This window comes from Rhinoderma darwinii, chromosome 8, assembly GCF_050947455.1.
Source record: "Rhinoderma darwinii isolate aRhiDar2 chromosome 8, aRhiDar2.hap1, whole genome shotgun sequence".
NCBI classification, from domain to species: Eukaryota; Metazoa; Chordata; class Amphibia; order Anura; family Rhinodermatidae; genus Rhinoderma; species Rhinoderma darwinii.
In genome coordinates, this window is record NC_134694.1 from 23,537,056 (window position 1) to 23,556,688 (window position 19,633).

Genomic DNA, 19,633 nt, shown 5'->3' on the forward strand with positions numbered 1-19,633 from the left:
TGGCCCTAATGCGTTGTTTGGACACACGGCAGGGCCCCAAAGGAAGGGAACACCCGGAGGCTTTCAGGACTCATATTTTGCTTGAAAATGTTTTAGGCCCCAATGTACATTTGGAGAGGCTTTGAGCTGCCAGAATGATAGAAACTCCCCATAAACGACCCCATTTCGAAAACTAGACCCCTTAAGGTATTTATCTAGGGGTATAGTTAGCATTTTGACCACACAGGTTTTTCGCTAAATATATTGAAATTAGTCTGTAAGAATTAAAATGTACTTTTTTTCTGAAACAACATAGACATTTTTATTATTTACAAGGAATAACGAAGAAAATGCACCCCAACATTTGTAAAGCAATGTCTCCCGATTACGACAATACCCCATATGTGGTAATAAACTGCTGTTTGGACCCACAGCAGGGCTCAGAAGGGAAGGAGCGCCATTTGGATTTATGATTTTGCTGGAATGGTTTTCGGTGCCATGTCGCATTTGCAATGCACTGGAGGGACCAAAACAGTGGAAACCCACCAAAAGTGACCCCATTTTGGAAAAACCTTCAAGGAATTTTTCTAGGGGTATAGTGAGCATTTACACCCCACGGGTCTTTTGCAGAGTTTATTAGAATTAGGGCGCGAAAATTAATATCAAAATTTTTTCCACTAAAATGTTGCATTTTCTCATTTTCACAAGGGATAAAGGAGGAAAAAAACAACCATTTTTTTATAAAGCAATTTCTCCCGAGTACGGAAATACCCAACATGTTGTCATACGTTTTTTCATTAGAAATGAATTAACCCTTTCAGGACTGATCCATTTTTTGCTTTCATATTTTAGATTTTCACTCCCCGCTTTCCAAGAGCCATAACTTTTTTATTTTTCCATCAATAGAGTGGTGTGAAGGCTTATTTGTTGCGGGACAATCTGTAGTTTTCATTGGTACCATTTTGGGGTACATGCGATTTTTTTTTGATCACTTTTTATTCAATTTTTTTGCAATCCTGAGCAAAAAACAGGAATTCTGACACCGTTTTTTTAGTTTTTTTTTTTGCGGCGCTCACCGTACGCAATAAATGACATTTTTAATTTATTCTGCGGGTTGGTACGATTACGGCGATACCATATGTATATAGGTTTGGTCCTTTTTTTTAGCGTTTGCGCAATAAAATGACTTATTTATAAATAAAAAAAATTCTGTGTCACCATATTCTGAGAGCCATAATTTTTTAATTTTTTAGTCAAAAAAGCTGTGTAAGGGCTTGTTTTTTGCGGGACGGATAGAAGTTTTTATTGGTACTATTTTCGGGTACATGCGACTTTTTGATCACTTTTTATTCTTTATTTAGGGAGCGGTGGTGACCCAAAAAATTGCGATTCTGTCGTAGTTTTTTATTGATTTTTTTTGGGGTGTTCATCGTGCGGGAAAAATAACATTATAGTTTTATAGTTGGGTTCGTTACGAACGCGGTGATACCAGATATGTGTACTTTTTTAACGTGTTCATTTTTTTTCTATAATAAAAGTCTTATTATAGGAAAAAAAGCATTTAGTGTTTATAGAACTTATAACTTTTATTTTTACACTTTTTTTAAAACATTTTTATTATTTTTTTCACTTGTCCCACTAGGGGACACTTAGTCTTGCAGCTCTGATCGCTGCTAGAGTACATTACACTACACACGTAGTGTAATGTACTCTAACTGTCATTGTGACGTGACTGTCACACTGACAGGAAGCAGAGGAGGAACGGCCGGAGGCTGTTCCTCCGAGGCTTCCGTGCATGGCAACCCGGAGGTCATTATCTGACCTCCGATTGCCGTGACAAGCATCGGTAGCCCCCACGATCACTTCGTGGGGGCTGCTGATGTGCTTCAAACCACTTAAATGCGGCGACGGCAATCCGTCGCCGCACTTAAGGGGTTAACTGCCGAAATCAGCGGCGATGGTCCGCTGTCCGGCGAGGCTGATGTCTCAGCTGTCTAGGACAGCTGTCAGCGCGGGTCTGTCACTCTGTGTTTACACAGAGTGACAGTTTGAAATGAGGACGAAAATGTACGTCATGGTGCGGGAACTAGCAGCCGACCATGACGTACATTTTCGTCCTTGGTCGTTAAGGGGTTAATGTTTGAAGGGAGCACATCTTTAATTTTAAGTCTTCAACCAGAAGAACTTCAGGTGGCTCAGAAAGACTAAGTGTGTTTGTAAGAGAAACTTTTTTTTGCTTTGAACAGATTTGAAATTATGCCATATTCAAAGCTTGGCTTCTTCATGTCTTTAAATTATTCTTTTATATCATAAAAAATAGTAAACTGGGATATGTATTATTATATGGCAACCATTCAGCAGGAGCTGCTCTCAGAGTAGCTTTCTAATCTGGTTTAGAGATGCCCCTCTATTGCATCCATTTGCCCTAATAGGGCATATAGACATGGATTAACTTCAGGAGACAACCCCATAGGCCTTATGCACACTTCCGTTGGCCGTTGGACGGCCGTTGGAAGGCCGCTAATGGCGGATCCGTGAAACACAGACCACACGCGTATGGCTTCCGTGTGCGATCCGTTGTTTCAACGGACTAAATGAATGAAAAGGCCAAGACTGTTCCATCAAAAAACGGACAGGAGTTGGACCTGTCCTATTTTTGTCGGAACAGCCACACGTTTCCGTTAAAACAACGCAAGTGTGCATGGCCCCATAGAAATGAATGTGTCAGGGTGCTATCCGTTAAAAGAACGGATAGCACACTGAAGAAATTTAACTGAAGTGGGAACGAGGCCTTAAAATACTGCAATATTTCTTTATATTCCAATCCATTTAAAATAAACAATTAAGCAACTTTTCAAATATTTTTTAACAAAAACATCCTACTATTCTATATATACAGCTCCTATGCAGACATGTGCGTCTCTATGGTTACAGAACAAAGCACGTGCATGGTCTGATCCTACATGTATGCTCAGCGAAACACATTTAAGAGAACGGCTTATCTACCGGTCCCAGGGAAACAAAGGATCAGTCTCATCGAATACGTATGGTCAACTTTACTCCACTCTCTCATCACACTCTGAGAGGTTTCTAAATCACTGTGTGGGAACACTTGGTCTGAGATATGACACCCCACAAAGAACTGTGGCCTGTAATATGATGTGCAATATGGTTCCAATGTTGCAACATCTTATGGACCGAAATGCATAGGGTTTGCACGAGACCTAAAGGATATAATTTTCGGCCTAGCTTAGGAACATCTTATCCATTCATTAATTATTTCTAACTACATTATTTTTAGGATACAATTTATAAGCCCTGTACTGCAGCTCAGCCGCTCCTCTGTGACTGGAGCCATCTGCTTCCTGAATGGACATCCAGTGCCCGGAGGCAGTCCGAGTAGCTGATTGGTGCGGGGTTCGGGTGTCTGACCCCCACCGATCATGGATAGGTCATCAATTGTCCGTGCCCGGACAACCCCTTTAACCCAAAGCAAGTACAGAGTTGGTTCTGACATCCATACACAACCTTTAGGACCTCCATTGTAAGGTGTGCAATTAAATGTATATTGTGTAGAATAAGAACAATGTACGGTAGACTTACCTGATGCTTTGAAAGAAGTCAGTTCTACAGCCTGTAAAGAGAATGAAAAGAAAAAAACTTTTTAATTGTCTTCATATAATATATATATATATATATATATATATATATATATATATATATATATATATATATATATATATATATATATTTTGTTTTCAATGAGGTTTATTTTTAGTATACAAAATAAAAAAATTATCACATTGTTATTTATCTATGAAAAGAACAGAAACAATATACATGGTGATGGTCAACAAGTTTCACCTATGTTACAAAAAAAATAAAAAATTTATTTGCCAATGTGGAGGTGTCTGGGTCGTTAAACAGCCCCAAAATCTGTGGCATTGCTAGAACCTAGCACCAAAGGCATGTGCCCTGGGTTTTTTGTATACTGTATATCGCAGCAGCAATTGTATGCCATACTGGCACATGAACACCACAGCCAATCCCTGCTTGCAGCACTGATGCCAGTATGTGACCGATGTGGCCAGTGATTGGCTGCTGCTGTCACATGCTGGTACGTCACATCATCGTGGCTTCTATGTAAATAAAGACCGTCAGGGAACCAAAGGTTCATCGGCCCCAAGTGCTGTGCTGATGTGACAGGAGAGTATAGGCTTTTTTTGTTATTTTACCACACATGCAGCTGCCAGAATTTACTTTTTAAAAGCTGTACAAGCCCATTAAGTATAAAAATACAGTAAATCCAATGTAATGAAATAACCAGTAATTTTTTATTATTTCATAAGTGCACAACAGGAGGATTAGAAATTATTTTATAACATATAATACTATCCTGTATTCCTATATATGTTATTCTACAATCAATTAGAACATTATAAAAGAGAGGCGTGGCTTAGTGATGGCGCCATGAGGATCCTCATCTTGTGGGCTCCATGGCACCATAAAAACAGGCAAGCCTACTTACCTGTCATGCCCAGAAAGAAGAAAGGGGACGGCAGCAAGATACCGGTCCCCGTCGCCGCTTGTCTGACTCCGCTACGTTGCTTGACCGCTTCTTCAGCCTCCCCACAGAAGTCATAGTCTCCCCGCCTGCCACAAACATGACTTCCTCACCGCCTACGACCACGCACTCCTCCACACCGGCGCCTCCAGCATTGATGGAAAAAGCACCTTTTCCTCATGTGCCGCTTAGACCTAACCTGCTGTCCGCTCATCAGAACAGTGAGCCAGCCCTACAAGCGCGCGATTCCCCAACTCACAGTTTCACTAGACAACAATGTAATATAAGGGTGCCAGAGCAGCCATCTTTGCACTCGGAGCTGCAACTGCTGAGGGAGCTAGTTCTGGCACTTCCCACCGATAGAGACCTCGATGAGGTAGTGCATCGCATTGAACAGACCCAACAGCAAGCTTTGTACATTTTTAGGGGTGAGATTGACCAACTAGTGGCCCGCACATCAGAGACTGAAAAGGCTACAACGTCTTTTGCTAAGAGGTTTACAAACCTCGAAAACGATAACCAACACTCCTCAAAAAAAAATCCCTGACTCTCCTCTTAGATAATCAAGAGAATCGGGCTAGGCGCAATAACATTCGCCTGAAAGGCCACGCTGAACACCACTCACAAGATGATTTATTGGGGAGAGTTACTACGATTTTTAATACGGTCATGCAGAGACTGCTGGAGTCTACCTTCATTATTGATGGGGTACATCGTGTCACCAGGATGGGCTCTTCAGATCATACCAACCCCGAGATTTATTGTGCAGACTTCACTATAATATTGACAAAGAAGCTATTCTGAGATGCACCAGGGACTTTGACCCCATTACAGTGGATGGTAGAGAGGTTAAACTGTTCCCTGATGTCTCCTCCCGTATACTTCTGATGACAAGGCTTCTACAACCTGTTCTCCCGAAAATTCGAGATTGTGGTACTACATACAGATGGGGTCATCCATTTCACATGATCGTAAGAAGAAGATCTACCACCTTCGCTCTTAGACATCATTATCATGAGCTACATGAGCTTTTTGCATTCCTGGACGTTACACCAATCTCCATCCCCTACTGGCTATCAGTGAACAAACCTCCACCAGCGGACAGGACGCTGTGATCAACACCCGATTAACCCACAGTCTCCTGAAGTCCCCCCACTGCTGAATCCTGACCTATAGATTGCTCTACTGATGGAGGCTTGAATACAACGTTACTGTAAAGGATTTGCCAGACACAGCTTCTGTGTCGACGCCCGTGGTTAATCAGTCTGCACCTGCTCCTAGGTCTGATAAAGGGACTCGTTCTGCTACCACTCAGGCTGGTAGGCTCAGGAGTGGGAGAACCTATCACAGCCTGGCCAGACAGTTCTAGCTTCTCCCACTACTGAGCCTACCAGCCTGAGTGGTAGCAGATCGAGTCACTCTATTAGACCTAGGAGCAGGTGCAGACTGATTAACCACGGGCGTCGACACAGAAGCTGTGTCTGGCAGATCCTTTACAGTTACTCTGTTCTCCTTCATAAAACAGTTTTTACATTGCAAATTTACTGTGGTTACATTACAGGACACTAACATATCCATGCTTTGTGTCCGGTAAGTCTGTGGGATTTGGGGGAGGGGGACTTCCACATCAGGGACTTATGTTATACACTACCGTTCAAAAGTTTAGGGTCACTTAGAAATGTCCTTATTTTTGCAAGAAAAGCACAGTTTTTTTCAATGAAGATAACATTAAATTAATCAGAAATACACTCTATACATTGTTAATGTGCTAAATGACTATTCTAGCTGCAAACGTCTGGTTTTTAATGCAATATGTACATAGGTATATAGAGGCCCATTTCCAGCAACCATCACTCCAGTGTTCTAATGGTACATTGTGTTTGCTAACTGTGTTAGAAGGCTAATGGATAATTAGAAAACACTTGAAAACCCTTGTGCAATTATGTTAGCACCGCTGTAAACAGTTTTGCTGTTTAGAGGAGCTATAAAACTGACCTTCCTTTGAGCTAGTTGAGAATCTGGAGCATTACATTTGTGGGTTCGATTAAACTCTCCAAATGGCTAGAAAAAGAGAGCTTTCATGTGAAACTCGACAGTCTATTCTTACCAAATATGCAACTCAGCTCTCTACTCACTGAAATATCTCAACAAGGAGATGAACAACGGGAGCAGGTAAAAAAGATACAAAATGATAGTTTTTTACCGCTCAAACGGTTGTAGATGTAAAGTCTGAAGTGTCCATCAAGTGTTTGACCTTCCCCCAGCTAGCATGCAGAAAAAACTATCCAAATTTCCACTGGTGTGTATATCTCGCTGGTACTTGTGGTTCCACACAGAAGTGAAACTGCAGAAATGCAACTGCTTGCTGTGTATATCCTCGTACTTGATGTTCTAAATCTCCAACAGGGGAGAAAAAGGAGATAGTGCACTACCTTTTGGAAACTACAAATTCCACGAGTTTATTCCATACTTACAAAAATAGATATAGATAAAAGCATAAGATAAGCTCTTGTAACACGCCAAATAATGCAACCCGACCCTGGGTTTCGCCCTTCTGGCTTCCTCTGGGGCATTTGCGACAGTCTATTCTTGTTCTTAGAAATGAAGGCTATTCCATGCGAGAAATTGCCAAGAAACTGAAGATTTCCTACAACGGTGTGTACTACTCCCTTCAGAGGACAGCACAAACAGGCTCTAACCAGAGTAGAAAGAGAAGTGGGAGGCCCCGCTGCACAACTGAGCAACAAGACAAGTACATTAGAGGCTCTAGTTTGAGAAATAGACGCCTCACTGGTCCTCAACTGGCAGCTTCATTAAATAGTACCCGCAAAACGCCAGTGTCAACGTCTACAGTGAAGAGGCGACTCCGGGATGCTGGCCTTCAGGACAGAGTGGCAAAGAAAAAGCCATATCTGAGACTGGCTAATAAAAGGAAAAGATGAATATGGGCAAAAGCACACAGACATTGGACAGAGGAAGATTGGAAAAAAGTGTTATGGACAGACGAATCGAAGTTTGAGGTATTTGGATAACACAGAAGAACATTTGTGAGACGCAGAACAACTGAAAAAATGCTGGAAGAGTGCCTGACGCCATCTGTCGAGCATGGTGGAGGTAATGTGATGGTCTGGGGTTGCTTTGGTGCTGGTAAAGTGGGAGATTTGTACAAGGTAAAAGGGATTTTGAATAAGGAAGGCTATCACTCCATTTTGCAACACCATGCCATACCCTGTAGACAGCGCTTGATTGGAGCCAATTTCATCCTACAACAGGACAATGACCCACAGCACACCTCCAAATTATGCAAGAACTATTTAGGGAAGAAGCAGGCAGCTGGTATTCTATCTGTAATGGAGTGGCCAGCGAAGTCACCAGATCTCAACCCCATAGAGCTGTTGTGGGAGCAGCTTGACCGTATGCTACGCAAGAAGTGCCCATCAAGCCAATCCAACTTGTGGGAGGGGCTTCTGAAAGCATGGGGTGAAATTTCTCCCAATTACCTCAGCAAATTAACAGCTAGAATGCCAAAGGTCTGCAATGCTGTAATTGCTGCAAATCGAGCATTCTTTGACGAAAGCAAAGTTTGAAGGAGAAAATTATTATTTCAAATGAAAATCATTATTTCTAACCTTGTCAATGTCTTGACTATATTTTATAGTCATTTTGCAACTTATTTGATAAATATAAGTGTGAGTTTTCATGGAAAACACAAAATTGTCTGGGTGAACGGTAGTGTATGTGTGTAAAACAGCAGCGGAAATTACCTTCTATTCACACATGCTTGTATTTCCCCCATATGCCTTAATTGTATGAAAAGTGTATTACATCTTTGATGGACTTTCCCTCCTTATTATGCTGGATCATTTGACGTCCCCTTGCAGTTACACATTCATTAAGTTTCCCGCCCCCTTTTTTCTACTATACACAGCAAGTGGTGTATTACCTGGGCCTATTGTTATTGATACCGTTTTGCTTGTTATATTTCTTAGGGCTGGGCTCTCTTCGGGTCTCCTCCATACTTGGGGAACTCGTCTGGAGCGCAGTTCTGGTGTGATGCACTCTGGGCCATGCGGGTTCACCCCATGGCTTTCCGCATTACCCTCATCTCTGTTCGGAGCCTTTTTCCAATCCTTGGAGTGGATTGAAATACCTAGTTTTGGGCTTCCTGCCTTTAATTTCTCTGTTATATTCCCTTCTTCCCCCCTTCTTTTTCTCCATCTCTCCCTTTTTTTTTTCTCTTAGGAAATATATCCTGTCATAGCTACTACTCCGCAGTCAGAACTTATGATTTCTTGAACATCATGGGCCTTCATAGCTCAGAGAAACGCTTCATCCTGATGTTTCTGCTGAAACGTCAACATTTACATGTTGCGTTTTTGCAGGAGACGCATTTATGCTAATCTTAACCATACAACCTATCCAATATCTTGTTCCCTCATTCATACCATAGCTACTCTCCCGATCCTAAATCCAGAGGTACGAGTATCTTTTTTTCGCGATCTGTCCCCTGGGAATTTTTGGACTCTCACAGTGATGATGATGGCGGTATGCAATTAGTAAAGGGCCACATCGCCTCCAGTACTTACACTTTTGCATCTTTCCACATACCTAACTCTAACCAGGGCCGAGCTTCAACTAAATATGTTGACATACTAGATGAGTTTGCTGAGGGTTTTGTCATTTTAGGGGGAGACTTCAATGTCGCGCTAGACCCCATTATGGACGTCTCTACTAAAGTCTCCTCCATAGGGGAATATAGAATCCGTACAATCAGACTCACACTACACGATCACCAGCTTATTGATACCTGGTGCCTACTCCATCTGACAGACAGGGATTTATCCTTTTATTCCCTGGCCCATGTCATGTACGCTAGGTTGGACTACTTCTTCCTTAGGCACAGAGACCTCTCCTATTTGCATTTGGTTCGAATAGACAATATCACTTTCTCTTACCATGCACTAGTTATACTGGAAGTCACCATTCCTACCACCCTACCCAGTCAGTGGAACTGAACACTGAACGCTACTCTATTGTCCAACTCTTTCGTTTAGAGGAGCAAAAACAGACCCTTGAGGAATTCTTTGATAAAGAATAAAAAACGGGATACTGAGGCGCTGCTTGATAAAGAGTTAATACATTTAATTGAGGTAGTATAAATAGACAATTGCTACGCGTTTCAACGCCGGACTGGCGTCTTCCTCAGGCAAGTTAAGACGACAGCAAGGAGGCACATATTTATACACATACAGATTGCAGGGCTAATTAAGCCTAATTCAGACCAGTGTCCTGAAAAAAAACGCCAAAACCAGCGGGTCAGAGTTCAATCCAAACGTAAAGTGTTAAAACAATTCATTGTTGTCATATGTTAACAACATTAATGGAATTAAAATGATCAGACAGTACATAACCGCATAATTGCATAATTATATAGTAATTAAATCATTTAAACGAAATGGCATAAAATATTTGCGCAAAAAGGCAATGGATTATGAAATTGCACATTGAACATAAACTTAAAATAACACAAGAATTGAAGTAAGATAAATAAAAATGCATTTGCAACTGCTGGATACATATAGAAATAATTGTACCATCAATAACAACGCGTTGTCATGGAGACCAGAAGCGACACAGCCGGGAAGGAAGTCAAAACGCCAGTGGAACGCAAGGTGAGACGCACAGCAAGCATCTCATAGGGCGCAGGCAGGACAAGTGTTTGTTTATGACACAGCAGGGAAGGAAAATCAGAACGCCAATGGAACGCAAGGTGAAACGCATAGACCGTTGTCATGACGACCGCTATCAAAAGAGATAAGGTGGCCGGGAGAGTCCAATCGAACCCATGAAACGCATAGTGACACGCAGGGTCGCGCATACAGAGAACCTAAGGGTTGCAACGAAACGAGGTCCGGAGCATCACGAAAATGGAAGTAGAAAGATTATATTTAGATGTTATTCTGTCAATAATGTGCAGACTATTGAAATAATGGTCATTTTGGTGGGAAAAATTACAGGTATTGTCTGGAGTGCTAATAAAATAAGAAGATAAAAAAAAAAACTGGACACCTCCTCTATAATAAAAGAATAAAATATAAAAATGAAAAAGAATTAAGCAATATTAATATTGATAAGAAGAAGCTCATATGTAAAAGTGCTTTAAAAGGTGCATTTTTTAAAATTAGTAAAGGGTATCAGTCCAATGTAGATTCTGCGATGTCATTGAGGCCATTTGGATACAAGGTCCCCAGTTTGTAGATCCAAAAGTTTTCCCTTTGTTTTAACCTAATGAACCTATTGGATATATCTACAGGAATATACTCAATAGGGGTGACAGTTATGAGATCAAAGTTACATTTGTGCTTTAAAGCAAAATGACGTGATACACTATGTTTGGTGTATCCACTTTTAACATTGAACCTGTGTTTGTTAATCCTGTCTCTGAGGGTTTGGGTAGTACGGCCCACATATTGTCGGTTACATGGACATTGGAGAAGATATATAACATGGCTGCTTCCGCAGTTTAAAAAGCTTTTTATCTGAAACTTTTCGTTAGTTGACATAGAAGTAAAATCCATTTTTTTATTAGTAATACTCAGGCAGCACAGACATCTCGTTCTCCCGCAGCGATATGAACCATTCATAATCAGAGAAGTTTTGATAGGTATTTGGGAAATATTCCGAAGTTTACTAGGTGCAATTAGGTTCCTCAGGGTTTTCGCCCTTCTGTATGTAATTTTTGGTTTAACTGGGAGGATGTCTTTCATAAATTGGTCATTTTTAAGGATATGCCAATATTTATGTATTGTAGAGCTAATGTACTTACTGCCTTTATTGTATGTGGTGATAAAATTACAGCTAAAATCAATCGATTTTTTAGGGTCTTTAGCCACAGGGTTGATGCACTCAAATTGTGTCAGAGCCTTCGCCCTAGTCTCTGCACCATTAATCAGACTCATTGGGAAGTTTTTTTCTTTGAACCTCTTTTTAAGCAACTTACATTCGTCAGAGAAATCTTTATTGCTCGTGCAGTTTTTCCTTATTCTTTTATATTGTCCAAAAGGTACATTTATCAGCCATGGGGGGTAGTGAGCGCTCCTAAAATGTAAATAGCTATTCACATCTACCCCTTTAAAATGTGTTTTCGTGATCACTGACTGACCAGACTTCTCTATCGCAAGGTCCAAAAAATCAATTTTAACAAATGAATAAGTGTATGTGAAAGAAATTCCAAAGTTGTTATTATTGAGATGGTCAATAATTGCAGGAATCACTGTTTGGTTTCCTTTGATGATAAAGAATAGGTCATCTATGTACCTTTTATAGAAAATTATATTGTCCTTATAATTGTGATCTCCGTAAATATATAGATTTTCATATGCTCCCATGTACAGATTGGCGTACGATGGGGCAAAGCGTGAGCCCATCGCACAGCCTCTAATCTGTCTGTAGAACTTACCCTCAAATGTAAATGCATTGTGTGTAAGAATGAAATCAATACAGTTTATTAGAAAGTCTATCTGATTGCTTGGAAGACGTGAATCCAGAGTTAAGTATGATGAAATGGCTTGTAGGCCAAGCTCATGCGGAATGTTTGTATATAGTGAGGATACGTCAGCTGTTAAAAACCAAAGGTCCGTAAAATCATAAAGGGATTGTAGGTTGTGCAATTCTCTGATTAAATGTGTAGAATCTTTAAGATAAGATGGTAATTTTAAAACATATGTTTGTAGGTGCATGTCAATAAAATGGGACATATTGCTCGTTAATGACCCAATCCCTGAAATGATTGGTCTACCGGGAGGGTTAGACAAAGATTTGTGTACCTTTGGCAAATGGTATAAAAACGGAATAGTAGGAAATGGGACCGTTAAAAAAAGTTTCTCTTTTTTACTTAAAATTTGGTCTAAAAAAGCTGTCTCAATGAGTAGTTTATATTCCTGTTGGAACAAAAGTATCGGATTGCACTGTAATTTCTCATAGAAATTTGTGTCAGACAATAATCTATATGCCTCATTTGTATAGTCTAAACGATCCTGGATGATGATACCCCCCCTTTGTCAGCCGAACGTATTACTATTAGATGGTTTTTTTGTAGATTCTTCAATGCAATACGCTCAGATTTGGTAAGATTGTCTGAGGATAAAGTCTAATTCTAATATTCAAAATTATCCAAAAATTTCTCACAACCCTAATACTACCCATTTCACTCCCTTAGGACAGGTTCCTCTACATGCCTTCAAAGCAGTCAATTTGGAGGCGCATTTGAAATTATACAATCTTATTCCAGACACCCCACCTAATTTATCCCCTAGATCCCCTCTATTTAATGACTCTATTGAAATTGACAACATGTCTCCCCTCCCACCATCCCTGGTGAATTTATCCACACACGATGACTTCACTCAGGACAGTAACCATATAACTTTACCATATCCTTTTAATAACACCACTGATGGTTTGGGGCCCATTTTGGATAATACCCTGGCAGCAGTATCTTTTTTAGGACTCCCGTCACATTTCACCAGGCCTCCAATTACACCAATATCACAAACAAGGGACATCCTACTACCTATTATAAATAGTCCAAAAATACAGATGACAACTCCCTTTTTCCCAGTTTTTCAGAAAATTACATCAAAAAGAAAACTGGTAGAAGATTTAGAGGATGTAGAGGTGGCAGACACAAACTTCCCCCTCCTCCCAAAGAAACACAGGCAGACACAATAAAATTGTTTAATCTGTCTAAATATGTATTGAATAAGGACGAGACCAGTCTATTATCCAAGGGTCTTTCCTTTTGCCCAAATACCCCCCCTAATGGATTTGATTTATTTATGGACTTAAATAGATTTATGCGCAAGCTTACATTATTACGGCATTTTGAAATTTCCCCAGTAATAGCCCTTCCCCTTGCCATACAGAGTCCCGACATACCCGCGCATATCCCTAAGCCCTTAGCGGTAGATGTCCGCCCTAAATCTACATTTTACCCTTTACACCATCGGGGACCGGCCCTTGAGACCTTTTATAATCTTGTTAGTAATGATTTTAAGACTATTGAACAACCGACTTTATCCTCAGACAATCTTACCAAATCTGAGCGTATTGCATTGAAGAATCTACAAAAAAAACATCTAATAGTAATACGTTCGGCTGACAAAGGGGGGGGGGTATCATCATCCAGGATCGTTTAGACTATACAAATGAGGCATATAGATTATTGTCTGACACAAATTTCTATGAGAAATTACAGTGCAATCCGATACTTTTGTTCCAACAGGAATATAAACTACTCATTGAGACAGCTTTTTTAGACCAAATTTTAAGTAAAAAAGAGAAACTTTTTTTAACGGTCCCATTTCCTACTATTCCGTTTTTATACCATTTGCCAAAGGTACACAAATCTTTGTCTAACCCTCCCGGTAGACCAATCATTTCAGGGATTGGGTCATTAACGAGCAATATGTCCCATTTTATTGACATGCACCTACAAACATATGTTTTAAAATTACCATCTTATCTTAAAGATTCTACACATTTAATCAGAGAATTGCACAACCTACAATCCCTTTATGATTTTACGGACCTTTGGTTTTTAACAGCTGACGTATCCTCACTATATACAAACATTCCGCATGACCTTGGCCTACAAGCCATTTCATCATACTTAACTCTGGATTCACGTCTTCCAAGCAATCAGATAGACTTTCTAATAAACTGTATTGATTTCATTCTTACACACAATGCATTTACATTTGAGGGTAAGTTCTACAGACAGATTAGAGGCTGTGCGATGGGCTCACGCTTTGCCCCATCGTACGCCAATCTGTACATGGGAGCATATGAAAATCTATATATTTACGGAGATCACAATTATAAGGACAATATAATTTTCTATAAAAGGTACATAGATGACCTATTCTTTATCATCAAAGGAAACCAAACAGTGATTCCTGCAATTATTGACCATCTCAATAATAACAACTTTGGAATTTCTTTCACATACACTTATTCATTTGTTAAAATTGATTTTTTGGACCTTGCGATAGAGAAGTCTGGTCAGTCAGTGATCACGAAAACACATTTTAAAGGGGTAGATGTGAATAGCTATTTACATTTTAGGAGCGCTCACTACCCCCCATGGCTGATAAATGTACCTTTTGGACAATATAAAAGAATAAGGAAAAACTGCACGAGCAATAAAGATTTCTCTGACGAATGTAAGTTGCTTAAAAAGAGGTTCAAAGAAAAAAACTTCCCAATGAGTCTGATTAATGGTGCAGAGACTAGGGCGAAGGCTCTGACACAATTTGAGTGCATCAACCCTGTGGCTAAAGACCCTAAAAAAATCGATTGATTTTAGCTGTAATTTTATCACCACATACAATAAAGGCAGTAAGTACATTAGCTCTACAATACATAAATATTGGCATATCCTTAAAAATGACCAATTTATGAAAGACATCCTCCCAGTTAAACCAAAAATTACGTACAGAAGGGCGAAAACCCTGAGGAACCTAAATGCACCTAGTAAACTTCGGAATATTTCCCAAATACCTATCAAAACTTCTCTGATTATGAATGGTTCATATCGCTGCGGGAGAACGAGATGTCTGTGCTGCCTGAGTATTACTAATAAAAAAATGGATTTTACTTCTATGTCAACTAACGAAAAGTTTCAGATAAAAAGCTTTTTAAACTGCGGAAGCAGCCATGTTATATATCTTCTCCAATGTCCATGTAACCGACAATATGTGGGCCGTACTACCCAAACCCTCAGAGACAGGATCAACAAACACAGGTTCAATGTTAAAAGTGGATACACCAAACATAGTGTATCACGTCATTTTGCTTTAAAGCACAAATGTAACTTTGATCTCATAACTGTCACCCCTATTGAGTATATTCCTGTAGATATATCCAATAGGTTCATTAGGTTAAAACAAAGGGAAAACTTTTGGATCTACAAACTGGGGACCTTGTATCCAAATGGCCTCAATGACATCGCAGAATCTACATTGGACTGATACCCTTTACTAATTTTAAAAAATGCACCTTTTAAAGCACTTTTACATATGAGCTTCTTCTTATGAATATTAATATTGCTTAATTCTTTTTCATTTTAATATTTTATTCTTTTATTATAGAGGAGGTGTCCAGTTTTTTCTTTTATCTTCTTATTTTATTAGCACTCCAGACAATACCTGTAATTTTTCCCACCAAAATGACCATTATTTCAATAGTCTGCACATTATTGACAGAATAACATCTAAATATAATCTTTCTACTTCCATTTTCGTGATGCTCCGGACCTCGTTTCGTTGCAACCCTTAGGTTCTCTGTATGCGCGACCCTGCGTGTCACTATGCGTTTCATGGGTTCGATTGGACTCTCCCGGCCACCTTATCTCTTTTGATAGCGGTCGTCATGACAACGGTCTATGCGTTTCACCTTGCGTTCCATTGGCGTTCTGATTTTCCTTCCCTGCTGTGTCATAAACAAACACTTGTCCTGCCTGCGCCCTATGAGATGCTTGCTGTGCGTCTCACCTTGCGTTCCACTGGCGTTTTGACTTCCTTCCCGGCTGTGTCGCTTCTGGTCTCCATGACAACGCGTTGTTATTGATGGTACAATTATTTCTATATGTATCCAGCAGTTGCAAATGCATTTTTATTTATCTTACTTCAATTCTTGTGTTATTTTAAGTTTATGTTCAATGTGCAATTTCATAATCCATTGCCTTTTTGCGCAAATATTTTATGCCATTTTGTTTAAATGATTTAATTACTATATAATTATGCAATTATGCGGTTATGTACTGTCTGATCATTTTAATTCCATTAATGTTGTTAACATATGACAACAATGAATTGTTTTAACACTTTACGTTTGGATTGAATTCTGACCCGCTGGTTTTGGCGGTTTTTTCAGGACTCTGGTCTGAATTAGGCTTAATTAGCCCTGCAATCTGTATGTGTATAAATATGTGCCTCCTTGCTGTCATCTTAACTTGCCTGAGGAAGACGCCAGTCCGGCGTTGAAACGCGTAGCAATTGTCTATTTATACTACCTCAATTAAATGTATTAACTCTTTATCAAGCAGCGTTTTTTATTCTTTATCAATCAATTTTGGCATCTCTTTGGAGTTTTGCGTTGGGATCGGCAGCAGCTTTGTACTCGCAGATTACTTTTAACTTTACAGGTGAGCAGTTACGATCTTTTGCCCATCAAATTCATAATTGATACACACATGTGGCGCCGTGTTTTTTCACTCTACTTGAGGAATTCTGACTAACTCTACTGAAGGAATTAGTCCCTGTTCGGTTTGGGAGGCGCATAAGTGAGTGAGTTAGAGACTTCACATAAATGTGCACCCGAGGATGACATACGTGTGGCTCTTGTGCAAGCATGCGTTCCCCTGTGCACTCTATTACTTGGTAAGGCCAAAGCGACGCTGACCAAAGGTCATCGCCACTTTTACAAATACGGGAACAAATGCAGTAAAATCATTAGCGAGAGCACTGCGAGCCCAAAGAGCTTCCACTTATGCCCTGCACATTAAAACTACAGACCATACACCTCGCCATCTCTCGGAAGATATTACCAAGGCCTCCAAATCCTACTATTCTTCACTTTACTATTTGAACCCGTACACTAATAGTCTGGGTTATCGTGACAAAGTTAGATCTTAGATTCTTTACTCAGGTATGCCCTCCCTTTCTGACTCTGGGCTTGAATCGATTGAGGCCCTTCTCACGATAGATGAACTGCATAAGGCCATTAAACATGCCAAAAATGGGAAAGCCCCCGATCCCAACGGTCTTACTCTCTTATATTACAAAACTTTTAGACACACCTTGAGCCCACAATTCCTTACTAACGGGTTCGTGCCTGACGAGGAACTCTACTAGGACACATATCACTGTCAACCATAAACCCGGAAAAGATCCTTCCCTTTGCCCCAGTTACAGACCAATATCTTTGTTGAATGTCGATGTAAAGCTTTTTGCAAAGGTGTTGGCCTCTAGACTAGATCCCCTTCTCTCAAACATCATTCACCCGGACCAGGTTGGATTTATCGTGGGCAGGGAAGCCCGTGACAATACGATCAAAGCACTGGACCTAATATGCAGTGATAAGTTTGACGATCTTCCCATTATGCTTCTTTCGATGGATGCTGAAAAGGCATTCGACCCTGTAAATTGGGTCTTCCTTGAGGAGTCGGTTCGCAGCATTGGTCCGAAAGAACACATGATGACATGGATCCTTTCTCGTTACTATTCGCCCTCGGCCAGATTCCGGGTGAATAGTGTCCTTTTGAAGACTTTAATATCCTCAATGGCACGCCCCAGGATTGCCCCTATCATCTTTGATTTTTATACTGACTCTAGAGCCCTTTCTAAGGAAAATTAGTGTCAACCTATATATGAAAGGAATTACGGTCCAAGGTAAATCGTTCAAAGTTGCTGCGTATGCCGATTAATTTTTCATTTCCCAACCCAACATATCTCTCCCAAAACCGATGCTTGAATTTCTGAAATACGCGAACCTATCCCAATAATGGATACGATGGAATGGATCGAATGGATAGATTCGCGTATTTCTGAAATTCAAGCATCGGGTTTGGGAGAGATATGTTGGGTTGGGAAAGTTTCTAAAAATTTAAGATCAACCACTCAAAATCCGAAGCTCTGAATGTTACTCTGTCCTCTACCACAGTCTGATCTTTGCAAGGCATGTTTAGTTTCCAGTGGGCACTACCCTCGATTAAATATCTGGGTGTGCAACTACACACCAATCCTCTTCTACTCTATCAACTTAATTTTGCACCTCTCCTTCAGAACATTAAGTCGGACTTTGATAGATAGGCAAAGGGAACTTTCACATGGTTTGGACGTTGCGCCATCATTAAAATTAACATCTTGCCCCGTGTCCTATACCTTTTCCAAACAATACTGATTAAAATCCCGCCAACATTCCTTAACACCATCGTATCCCTTCAAAATTCCTTTATTTGGGGAGGGAAAACACCATGTATCAAACGTATGCTTTTGTGTAGACCTAAGGATCGAGGCGGGATAGGTCTTCCAGACTTCAAAATGTACTATATAGCCTCTCACCTCACTCGAGTACTGGACTGGTGCAGACATGCCCTGTTCAAACCGTGGAAATTCATTGAACAAAGCTTTACCCGAATCCCACTGAAAGATCTTCCCTGGTTGGACAGATCCCAGACTCGTTCCTTACGTCTCCACCCGACTACAGGTCCCATTTTAGACTGCTGCCGCGAAACTTCGGTAAAACCGCATCTGCTACCCCCTTCTTCCCCACTTTATCCTATATTAGAAAACTCAGCTTTCCCACCAGGAATCGATGAACCAGTAATTCAGGCATTGACAGAGGCAGATAAATTAAGAACCAAACATTTTGGTCCTGACCAGCAGTGGCCCTCATCTGAGGAGCTCTCCTCAATCTTGGAGCCCTGCGCTCTGGGAGGCTGGAGGACACTCCAACTCAAACCCTTCCTATCCACCCTCCCCACAAGAAATTCCTATTTCAGGGATAAGACTACCTTTGAAACTGTACCTGGGGACAGAATTTTTGCGCCACACATGGTCATTGACTTATAAACTTCTCCTAACACCTCCGGACCAATTACCTCCGACATACCTTCTGCAATGGGAAGCAGGTTTAGGTATAGATCTCCCCCCTGAACAGAGTTCCAGAATCTTTACCCTTACGCATAAGACCCCTATTAGCTCCAGATTTCAGGAGACTAATAATAAGCTTTTATCAAGATGGTATCGTGTACCTACCTGTCTGCATGCTTTATTCCCAGACACATCCTCTAAGTGTTGGAGATGTAACTCTGAAGACGGCATATACTTTTCAGTCTTGTGAAGGTCTGACACCATTCTGGGAGACAGTGACCAGGCTTATCCGCCTAGTTACAGACTTGACAATGGAAATGGGCCCTGCACTATTCCTCTTACAACACTGCAAGTTACCAATCCCGATATATGAACGTTTAATTCTTAGACATCTAGTTGCTGCTGCTAAGATGTATATACCATTGTTGTAGAAGCA

The 19,633-nt window shown here is 40.5% G+C and overlaps 1 protein-coding gene across 1 annotated transcript in view; it reads right to left on the reverse strand.

Annotated features, from left to right (window-relative positions):
- Window positions 1-19,633, reverse strand: part of ADGRD2 (adhesion G protein-coupled receptor D2) — a 198,456-nt gene that overhangs the window by 49,367 nt on the left and 129,456 nt on the right. Inside the window, exon 23 of the mRNA XM_075834574.1 lies at window positions 3,583-3,613. Coding sequence (XP_075690689.1) covers window positions 3,583-3,613 — 31 coding nt within the window. The remainder of the gene's footprint in view (window positions 1-3,582; window positions 3,614-19,633) is intronic.